The following is a 12,054-nucleotide window of genomic DNA, read 5'->3' on the forward strand; positions in this document are numbered from 1 at the left end:
TTGGAGCCAAATTTGCCTTCCTTTTATAATATTGAGTTCCTCCATGAGATGATGCCTGTTATGGATCTAGCTATGTTTGCTACCTTTTGCACAAGGATAATGACTAGAAAATAAGTGAGAAAGACACTCAGATTTACAGATGTGGATTTGCATAGTGCGATGTAAGGACAAAGGAATCTCTCGTCTCATGGATTTATCGAGCACTTTTCAATGTCTTAAAGAGTTCTGCTGTAACTCGACTTCTTTACTGTCATGTAATAAAAACACAAATTTTTCAGCTTTTGTTTGCCATGAAAGCACAAAACAAGGTGCCACTAGCCTAACTCCGCTGCCCCAACAATAAGTGAAATAGGGTCCCTTCAGAGACGCTGAGGATTCATCTGCACTTCCACAACCTCTGAAGCTGCACAGCCCTTCTTGCCATCAGCACCTTCACGACTCTTGGTCCCAATACCCGGTTCTTACAAGCCAGTCTTCAGCAGCTGGCAGCCTATGAGAGTCCTTCAACTATTGAGCCCCTTGTTGGACAACTGCTATTGTCCTCTTCCCTGTAGGATCATCTCTCTGGTGATATTCTTTAGTGTCCTGCACACGTCCCTCTAGGACAGCTGCCAAACCTGGGCACTCCATCTTGGGCATGGACCTCTGGCTTTAAAGATTTTATTTTAAATACTCTAGCCCTTTTAAAGGCAGTTCTAAACCTATACATGGCTGTTGGCATTATGACTGGACAAAAGGACCCTACAGAGGATCCATGTGTCTCCTCTCTTGGGTCCGTAACAGCACCAGCAAACTACTGCAGCAAATGTAGGTGCACTGCCATTTTAATGAGGTACAAGAAGGATGCAGGCAATTTTCACCCAGCAAGGATCCACTATAGATGTGAAATTAATGTTTCGATAATTGTTCTTGGTGATTTCATTGGATTTGTCCTTGGTGATTTCAAGGAGAGAAATTGAATGGAACTGTACAAGAACTCTTCTGCTCTGTGATGAAGATTGTTTGCTTACACAAGATGGTGAAGGATATCAGCCCTTAAAAGTGTAGACCACTTGAGTGCTTGGGATTCTGACAACTTCCTAAATTACCAACACAGAATTGAGAATGCTTCTAGCCAAATAAAACTGAAAAAATTTTTGGTGCAGTTAAAAAGCCTTTTGATGGAAGACGTTTTAGGTTTCATTATGCACATGTATAGGTGGAAGCCAATGGACTGAACAAACTGATATTGTATTTGATTGGGGTTATGTGGGAGGAAGTGTTGAGATGAGTAGATTGATAGGAGAGCATGGGTTAATTGTGGTAGTAGAATGAGTAGGAGGCAGTGAGGAAGAAAATAAGATTGGCCTGGGACTGCAGATAAGGAGAATGGGAAGAATTAACAGCTCAGCTGATTGTGGAAAGACGATTGGTAAGAATCCACTTGAAGGAGGACGCTTCAAATCCTGAGAACATACCAGGTAAAGTCAAGCAGCCTTTAAATATGGCCTCTTTCTCCAGATGGGTTCTTCCATGTTCAAGACCAGCCTCCATGCAACTGGAGAACTATTTTCTGCAAGGAATTTGTTTCTATTTGACATCCCTACTTGTGCCTAGTAGTACTAAGTGTTAAATGCATCATGTATACAAAGATCCAGAACAAAATTTACAAGTCCACTAGTGAAGCACTAAGTTCACAAATACATTACTCATTGAAATATTATTTGATAAGACACTTAGACGTGTATTCATAGCAGCAAAGCACTTTGACTTGTATCTCCTGCAGTGGGGACACTATTGTGCAACATTTGTTCAGTCAAGTTATAAATTAGGCATTTTATTCGACTGGCAAGATGAAAACTTCTGGAAGTCATTCTGACCTATAAATCAAATCTATTCTTTAGTTTCCTGCTGCCTAATTCAAACCCCCCACCCTCTCATTAGTGGTATCAGGAATATCTTCAGTGCAAATCCTATGGTCAATTTACTTTTGTCGCTCCTTTTCCCACCCCCCCCAACCCCAACCAATTGTCTCCCACTTTTCACCTTCCCAAAGGAGCTGGATTTAGTCTCCTGCTGTGTTAATTCTAGTGCAAATATTTTAATTAGAATAATTGAGTTAACTAAATTACTGTGTAATCCAAAGTAAAACATTTATACTCCTCAAGATTAAATACACATGGATGATTAAATTCTACAACAATGCACGAAGGTAGTTTCTGTATCTGAAGGATTAAAACTTGTCCAATTATTTATTGATAGTTATACATTTCTGTTGTATCAATATATGTGAGAAAGAAAAGGAAAACAATCATTTTTGACAAACTCTTTAAGAAATGGAAACATGATGAGTTTTTGTATCTTGGGTCATTTTTTTGAAAAAAAAACAATTTATCCTATTTCTTTCCTGTCATGCCAATAATTTAAATAATTCCGGGTGGTTTTCCCCCACTACTACAGAACTCTGTCATATCTAGCTTATCTGTGACCCTTTTATCTCAGATTATATTGCAGAACAGGTAGTCCTCAATTTACGACCGTAATTGGGACTTAAGGATTGGTCATAAATTGGATTTGCATGTCTTAACGAGGTATTAAAGCAATTTTTAAAAATTCAACAAATTAACCTTTAATGAAGAATCTCAGCATATGTACAGTATTTTTAGTTTTGGTTGTATGTGCTGGTGGACATAATTCGAGTAGGTCATAAGTTGAGGACGACCTGTAATTCTCTTGATCGATCATTACCAAAGTCATTGAATTAAGGTCATCATTTGGTTGCCTTCAAAACCTTTTGTTTTCCCCCCTCCATTACTTACTCAACCTTGTACCCGAATGACATGTGAACCTTCCTTGAGGGATATCTCTAAACTACTTGGAATGTTTTTAACATGGATTGAACGGCGAGTCTATGGACATTACAAAAGACGTGTTCAACCAGAGTGCAAAAAATAACTACTACTCACTTCTACACTGTCTAGCCAAACTCATTGCCTCACAGCCTGGTTTATCACATTGGCTTTGTGAAACACCTTTTCCAGCAGCCATTCCTTCTGGGACAGTCAAAATAAAATGCAAAAAAAAACCTAGCTAATTAGGTAAAAAATCTGAAGAATTCTTCAAGGCTTTTAAATCAACATAAATTAGCCCAAGAGACCATTTTAATCATGCTTGAATTACCTAACATCCACATTAGGAGGGAACTCTTTTACAGTATGCATGGAAAGAAAAATTTGATTGCGCTAATCCAAATAGCATCTTCCACGAAGATAATGCATAATTTTGATTGCTTGCATGACATGAGAATGGCTGAGTAAGAAAGACAGAAATTCTCTGTCATGCCAGGCTATAACTTTGTATGAATAGTTATTTTTAAAGGTTGTGTTCAGGAGTATTTTGAGATGAAGTGGGTGTTCTCATTTGTGGATAAAATTAAAAATGTGTCATGCACTTGTAAAAATGCCAGTACATGGATGGGAATATTATTTGAGATGAGTTTGTGTTCATTTTTTTAAATTTTTTTTTAAATAAATTTAACCCTCATTTATTTCCCCCTGGTCCAGAGAGAATCAGACTCCAGTTCCCGTCACCCCGCTACCTGGTATTTGTTGACAATATTGTGGCACCAAATGAGTCAAAGATGGGTCATGAATCACAGTAGTTCATTATACCATAAATCAGTTTATTCAGGCAAAATCTATTTAGAGATGGGGGAGTGTAAAACTGCAATGGGTTGTACCAATTAAAGAAATATTTTTCTCAAAAATGTGTATTGCGTGAATAATAGTTGCACATGATTTCCATTTTTTTTAAAAATCCATCCAGGTTGATTGACAGACGTAATAAATTCATTTTGCTTTGACAAAGCAAGGCCAACAGATACAGTATTTTTTTAAAATATTCAAAACCTTACTACATCATGCATCCTGCATTCAGACTGCACCCAAACTTCTTAAGCCAAACTTCAGAGGGTCTCCAAGAATAATAGACTTGTCTATTACCTGATGTTTCCTCCTTAATATTAACATGAAATTACGTCCTCACTGACCTCAGCTATGTCTGAATTCACCATCATGGAGAGGGATTCGTCAAACAACAACTTGTTGCTTAAATATAGTAAAATATTCCAAAGCACTTCTCAAGAGCATGACTTAAACTCCACACATGTAAGGAGATGAACAATGTGGTTCTGAGACATGGTTAAGGGGTTCAGAAGTTGAGGGTTTCTGGGGTTCAGAAGTTGAGGGTTTGTAGCTAACACAATGAATTTGAAATCCATTTGGAGCCTCCCAACAATGTTTTAACTCCTACCGCAAAAAAAATCAAAATCAATTCTGCTGATCGCTGTCCCATAAATTTACACTGTCATTCAGTAATGGAGGATGTAATTGAAAGGCTTATAAAGTGATATTTACTTGTCCATAATCTGTTCAGTGATTCTCGCTACAGACTTTCTAGAAGCAGAGCGCTCTGGATGACAAAAGGTTTAGAGGGATGTTGGCCAAATGCCCTTTGGACCAAAGGGTCTGTTTCTATGCTGTAGAGCTCTGGGAATGACAAACTTTGACAGAGTCTGGATATTAAATGTAGCATTAAGGTATCCTGGGAAAAACTAAAATCTGTGGGCATCAGAAGGAAAACTGTGCTGGAAATGTACTTGCACCAAGGAAAGAAGTATTGGTTGCTGGAAATCTGTCAAATCAGCCCAATGACATTATTACAGGACTTCCAAAGGAACGTGTCTTTGGCCTTCAGTTGTAAGGAGAGAGGTGGAGTCACATTGCAGATTGTGTAATATTCAATTCCATCTACAACTTGTTAGGAAACAAAGCTGTCCATGCCTGCCTACTAGATTACCCTTGGGCAGGGGCTCATGAGGGAATGGTAGTATTTGATACATGCTAGGCAAATTATAACTACTGTGAATATCGTACCTCCTCACTACCCAAAGTTTTTCAGCATCCAAAATCACAGGTTGGGAATGTGTACTCTCCACTTGTCTAGAAAACTAGCAGTCCAGCAACACTTGACATTCATATTCTGGACAAAGGAGACAAATGATTGGCACTCAGCCTGTCACCCTAAAGTCCACATCTTCCAACACTCTCGCTGCAGTGCCTACTGTGTACAAACTTCATTGCTGTAACTCACTGAGGCTTTTTCAATAGCTTCTAAATCAATAGCTTCTATAGTTGTGTACAAAGGTCATAGAAATGTAGGAAGGGCATTGCACAATATTTTGACTTGAAAATGTATCTCTTCCTTTATCACTGAGTTGAAATCCTGGAACTACTTCACTATCACCATGGGAGTACTCTGACCAAATGGACAGCAGTGGTTCAACAAGAGACCTCTATCATCATCTTGGGATCTATGTGAAATGGACAATAATGTTTCATTTATTCGCAAGAACAACAGCCCAACTCTTAATCACTGCCAATGAAGTCCACATCCATAATGGAATTCTTGGGGGGGGGGGGGGAAGAAGAGTTCATAGAGGGGTTTAGAAAGAAAGTTCTGGAACTTGGGAGCAAGCACCTTGTAGTGGAGAGAACTACATGAAGGTGTATGAAAGCTCAGAATTGGAGGAATACAAGCTCTCTAACGATTTGAGGGCTAATTATTTACACAAGATAGTGTTAAGATCAAGAAGCGATTTAAACATCTGGAAAATCATTTTTAAATGTAATGTAATTTTGAAGGGATAGCCAGTCTAAATTAGTGCTTGTGGTGTTGAACACTAGGTATGAATTACTATAGATGTCAGGGGGTATCTGAATAACATTTAGGGAGGATGGAAGTTGGGAGGCTGATCTTTGTACTCTTAAGTGGCACTTATGAATTTAATTTATTCTTCTTTCCGGCATTGGATGCTGTTTAAGTTTATTTGAATACATATCTGAGACACTAAAAATGTGAATTTATTTTACAGGATGAAAGATGCCAACAAAAAAAACATTATATTTTCTCAATTCAGAAAAAATGACCGTGACAAACAGAAGCTAATTGAAACAGTAGTGAAGCAACTACGCAGTTTGGTGAATGGTATGTCCCAACACACATAACCTGTTGCCCTGGTTATTTTGTTCCTACCCTTTGATTCTTCAGCCAGCATTTGTGTACAACAGAATATAAGAGAATGTGAAGTACCGCCAGAGCAACCCAATTAAGAAGGTAAAGGGTATAATAGTGGTATAAAATGAGAGAAAGGGAAATATTTTGTATGTATTTTTCAAATCATGCAGAATTTGGTGTTTTGAGTCCTTCTGAATATGTGCATTGGTCTGTCTTGCACACTTGGTAAACGTTCAGTTAATTTGTTTAAGGACACTGGAAGACTAAATGTACATAACACAAGCTCAAATTCTGGATGGGCAGGGTCCATATGGAGTGAGAATGGGTGTGTTGAAACATTTAACAATATTTTTGGAAGTAAGTTGAACTATTTTTTAGTCCAGTAGTCACACTGTAATCTCTTAACTTTGCGAATTGACTGTGACATAACTTTGTAAATAATAAACAAGAAAATGCATGATGTTCCAGTCTTGCATAGAGTTGGCTGATGTTTCCTTTTCACTTTATTGTCCACACCTATTTTGTATGTTTTACCTGCTTTGATGTTCAGTCTAATTCTGTTCTCACAATTTTGTAACACTTTCATGTTACAGATATGGTTGCATGTAAATTTGTAGGTTTTTTTTCCTCAGGGCTGTACCTATTATTGTGAATGTTGTTGATTTTTTTTGCAAAATTATTAAAATTAAGCAAAAGCACTTTTCCACTGATCAGAAGGAATATAACATTTGATTTGCTTCAGTCCATTTCCCTTATTTTAGATATAGTTTGATTGAAAAATGGTTGAAAAATAATAGATGGATCCTTCTCAGCACAATTAATGAGACATGGTGTGTAGCTTCATAATCTTTACTGTTTTACTCCCAGTTTGTTCATTGTTGTTTATAACACAGACATTAATGAAGGCTATTAAATTCTGTACATTGATCTATTGCAGTACCCTATTTCTATCCTGCAATAAAAGTAACCCTGAGCACTTTTTAATTGTTACTTTCCATGTCTCAATTTTATTTTGCTGGATGCTATTTACCAACCTACAATTTTGAACAATATTAAGAATTGTTATTTTAGAATTTCATATTAATATCTTACAAGGTACCATCAATATCTGTTCTAATTTAAGATTTCCCAAAAGGTTACTCATTAATGTTTTAATTTGTAACATTAATTCTTCATTATGTGAGTCATTTTCATTATTGCTGTAATGTTAGAGTTACACTCAATCTACATGAAGGTTACTATTGTTAATCCTCCCAAGTGAAGTCACCCTCATTATGTTTTAATATGAACATAACTCTTTATCCTCTGTGTGAATGCCCCTCTTGTTGATCTCTGCTTAAACCAATTTATGGATCATTCACGAAACATTTGATGCAATTATTTTCACTAATACAAAAAAGCATATTGACAATGGATATTCATATAAAATTGACAAGTTTAATTCATTTTATAATATTTTTTATAAAGGAATGATGAGATAAACTAAATCCAAGATTTGTAAGTTTGAGATGCCATGGAGAATGATGCCCTTCTGAAAGGGAGAGCCTCAAGTTTATTGGGTCAAAGCAGCTCCCAGTGTAAGACATTTATGCTAGATCAACAAAGTATCAGTTTTGCTGCTTGCTACCCACCATGTATTTTGATTAATCATATTGCAGTTGCCCTCTGGCATTCTTTAAACTGCGGGAAGGATTTTGCATTGCGGATATTTGGTCAGTGTACATCCAGGTGAATTGTATTATATACCATTCTTTTTTCTTCTTTGGCTTGGTTTCGCGGACGAAGATTTATGGAGGGGTAAATGTCCACGTCAGCTGCAGGCTCGTTGGTGGCTGACAAGTCCGATGCGGGACAGGCAGACACGGTTGCAGTGGTTGCAGGGGAAAATTGGTGGGTTGGTTTTGGGTGTTGGGTTTTTCCTCCTTTGTCAGTGAGGTGGGCTCTGCGGTCTTCTTCAAAGGAGGTTGCTGCCCGCCAAACTGCGAGGCGCCAAGATGCACGGTTGGAGGCGAGATCAGCCCACTGGCGGTGGCCATTAATACTGTTAAAATGCTATCAACCTCTACTAGTGGAAGGGCTGTGTCCTTTTCAGTCTATTGCTAATTTTACATTGTTTATGAATCATACTTTGATTTCCCAGAAGGTTTGATGCATTGTCACATTTGTGTTAATAACTAGTCCACACAGTAGCTATTGCTTCAGAATTGTTATTATTGCAATACTTGGCTTTGATTTGACTATTTCACATCCAAATGCTTAATGTTTTTGCTGTGCCCAAAATTATCTTCCTTTGCAAAATGATCACTGACCACAAAAGCAAAAACACTCATTGTGGGCAGGTGGGGGAAGAAGAGGAGATAAATTCAATGCATTATCACACTACCAAGTGATTTTCCCCCACTCCCAAAACACAATGAATGTCTACAGAGCTGATGAATGCAAAACCTAGTGTGGCAATCTTGGAAGCTGCAGCTTTAGGAGATCTGCCAGGCAGCAAACTGTTCAAATCCTTAAAAGGTGGACAGAAATTAAAAGAGAAAGGCAAGATTAGCATTGAGACAACCAGAACCCCATACCCCGATCTCAAACTCACGTGGTCCATCTCCAACAACACTCTCCCCTTTTTTGATCTCTCTGCATCCATCTCAGGTAACAAGTTTTTCAAGCCCACTGACTCCCGCATTACCTTAACTTCGCTACCTCTCACCCAGTCCCCTGCAAGGATTCTATTCACTTCTCAATTTCTCCATCTCTGTCACATCTGTTCCCAAGATGAGGTCTTCTAGTCCAGATCTTCTGAAGTGCCTGTCTTCTTCCACAAACATGGCTTCCCCTCCACCACTTTCAACTCAGCCCTCACCTGCATCTTCTCCATTTCCTGCTCATCTGCCCTGGTCCTCTCTGCCTCCAGATGGAACAAACACAGGATCCCCCTTGTCCTCACCTTCCACCCCACACAGTCTCTGTATTCAACACATTGTCCCCTGTCATTTCTGGCACCTACAGCATGATCCCACTACCAGACACATCTTCCCCTCTCCTCTCTACCTTCCATAGGGTCCGATCTCTCGGAGACTCCTTCGGGCATTCATCCCTCCACATCAATTACATCCCTCCACATCAATTACATCCCTCCACATCAATTACATCCCCACCTGGCACCGCCCCCACTCCAATTTGAGGCCCTGCCTTTCAAATGAAGCAACACCACTTGTGTGTTGCGGGTGAAATCAACTGCATCCTGTCTCCCTTTATGACCTTATCCACATAGGAGACACTAAGTACAGACTGGAAGATTGCTTCACTGCGCACCTCACTCTCCACATCAGTGGTCAACATTTCAATTCTGCGTCCCACTCCCATAATCGCATGTCTGTCTCTCTGGCCTCGTACCATTCGTAAATTGGAGGAGCAACACTTGATTTTCCGACTGGGCACCCTCCAACCGGATGGCCTCCTTGTCTTTTCCTTAATTCTCCACCCTCTTCCTCCTCTATTCTCTCCTCCCTCTCTTGTCCACCTTTTAACTTCTGCCTCTAAGACTGCTCCACCCCCCCCACCATTTTGTTTAGATGCCTGCCGACATTTTTCCATGCCGTGATGAAGGTCTGAAGCCAGAAACATTGGTTATATAGAACCTTGCTACATGAAGGACACTGACCTGCTGAGTTTCTCCAGTGTTTTTTCTATTTTCAATTCAAAGAATCATGGGAAAATATCTTGTTTTCCCTTCCTCTTCTTTACTCTTCTCTCACTGACATGTGGACAGTGGGTGATAGAGGTCCAGTAGCTGTCTTCTCTTACATATACTTTTATGACTTTAGATTCAAGTTTTAAAAGCTTAAAAAATAAGCTTTGTATATTTAATTTGAATGCTGTACTGAGAATAGGTTCGGAGTAATGTTTAAAACGTAGATATATTTTCGTTATGAAAGTGGTCACACGAATGTTAAGGAACAGACTTAGGCTTTCATTATTTTTTTAAAGCTGTGGGGGAAACTTCAGTATGAAAGCCTTTTACATGACCACTTTTTTTAATTAAAGCAATCAAGATATTAATTTTAAAATCAATGATCAGTAGTGAACAAAGAGAAGCAGGAGCACCTCAGCAGATCAGGCAGCATCTATGGGTAGGTCAATGTTTCTGGTTGGGACCCTTTGTAAAGACTAAAGTTGGAAGGGAAGATATCAAGAGGTGAAAGACTACTGGACAGAAAAAAGGTGGGAGGTGGAGAGATGGGTAAGTGGAAGAAAGGGAGTAGGTGAAAAATCGGAACAATGGTCTGTCTAAAGTTGAAAAAGTCAATGTTCATGCCGTTGAGTTTAACCTCTCGTCCCATTCCCCTTTATATGACCGGATATCTCTCCTTCCTGCTTTAGTCTCTATAAAGGGTCCCGATCGGAAACGTTGACTGCCCAGTTCTATCCGTGGATGCTGTCTGACCATTTCCTCTTTGTTCCCTGGTTATTATTGTCTATTTTAAAGTCCTTTTCTGATACCCAACTGCTTCAGTTGGCGTGAACCTTTCGGCTTGCTTCAATCTCCTTTAAACTATAAATGACCATCAGTAATTTAATATTCAGAGATGCTCACAATTATTTAAATCTGGAATAGAATTGTTTCCTTTTCCTGTTTGTTTACTCTTTATTGTTCAACTAAAGGGTTCTTTGGAACTGTTTTTGTACTGGTTTAATAATTTTCTTCGTTATCTAAAATACCTTATTGATTTAAGCTTCTAAGCTTGCACCGAAAAAAAACTGTATACACCATTGCAGCGAAAGTAGCCTAACATTAAGTTCAAGAAAAAAAAATCAGGTTGGGGGGAAAAGTGGACACAACTTTCATTACTCAACGCCTTAACTGCGACAGTGAACACATTAACACTCCTCGTTTACCGTTTGCGTTTTGTTACATAATTCACATAAAGCAAAACAGATGTCTTCAGATGTGTATCCTGCATTACTGATTACACCGAGTAGGATGTCCGACTGAACGAAGGATAGGTTTGTTTTTTTTAAAAAAAAACGAGAGCTTTTGCCTAACCAACTCCGCAGAATCCTGATGAAAGGACCAATTTTGTTTTTGTAAACAAGTTTTAAATATCCCCGAGAAAGAAGAGAATCGTATGATGTGTTCCGACTCATTCTGGGCGAATCCGTGTACTGTTTCTCTTGTGGGTTGTGGAGCAAGTATCGGTGTGTGTGGCCGGAATCATCTTATCACTGGGGTTTCTGCTGGAAAGTACTGACTCCACAAAGAAAACATCCAGTAAACACACTCGGATTTGTGTGTGTTGTGGAATTACAAATCGTGTCCGGTAATTATCGAGGGAATCAGGGAAGTGCGGGCGAATTGAGAGCCAGCACTCTGAGATTAGTTTCGGATTATGATATGGAGTAAATAGATTTTTGATACGGAGAGCCGAACTGGTCTATCAAAAGATGAAACAACCCGCCCCCTAATTGAGCTGAAAGGAAACCTGGGAAGAAGCTGTACTGCCGATCCAGGGAGATTAAAGGCATTTCACTGATCCCCTGTCTCTGCTTGTGAACTAAGCCCCAGTGGATTCGACTGAAAACGCCTTGATCTCTTGCATTTTTCAGACAGCGATGTGTAACTTTGTGAAGAAGGTTTTTTTTTTGTTACTTTTCTTAATTTAAAGCAAATTCCTTACTATATATTTTTTTAAAAACGTGGTGCAAAGAAAATGAGAGAATATAAGCAAGCTTGAACCTTGGAATGTCTTAAAGCTAAATCGTGCCGATTGGGTTGGTAGTCATTCACACAGAAGGATGCAGTGATCAACTGTAAAGTTCGCCCGATAAATAATGTGGCCTTTGCAGCTGAGTTCCTCGAAAAATTCTGTTAAACTCTGAAAGACCCAGTCTACCACCTTTTAAGATTTCACCACGTGGAATCTGATTCCAATGGAGCGCCAGGCCGACTTTAAAAAGTCCATCTGAACACATCCCCGTACTGCTTGTCCTTGTCGCCGTCTG

The 12,054-nt window shown here is 39.1% G+C and overlaps 1 protein-coding gene across 7 annotated transcripts in view; it reads left to right on the forward strand.

Moving 5' to 3' along the window:
• The window catches only part of LOC138744408 (exocyst complex component 6-like), a 177,273-nt gene extending 170,235 nt beyond the window's left edge, over positions 1 to 7,038 (forward strand). For all 7 annotated transcript variants that reach the window (XM_069900541.1, XM_069900542.1, XM_069900544.1 and 4 more), the window contains one exon: positions 5,912 to 7,038. In XM_069900541.1, coding sequence (XP_069756642.1) covers positions 5,912 to 6,044 — 133 coding nt within the window. In that variant the 3' untranslated portion in view covers positions 6,045 to 7,038. The remainder of the gene's footprint in view (positions 1 to 5,911) is intronic.
• The last annotated feature ends 5,016 nt before the right edge of the window (positions 7,039 to 12,054 follow it).

This window comes from Narcine bancroftii, chromosome 10 (assembly GCF_036971445.1).
Source record: "Narcine bancroftii isolate sNarBan1 chromosome 10, sNarBan1.hap1, whole genome shotgun sequence".
In the NCBI taxonomy this organism is placed as follows: Eukaryota; Metazoa; Chordata; class Chondrichthyes; order Torpediniformes; family Narcinidae; genus Narcine; species Narcine bancroftii.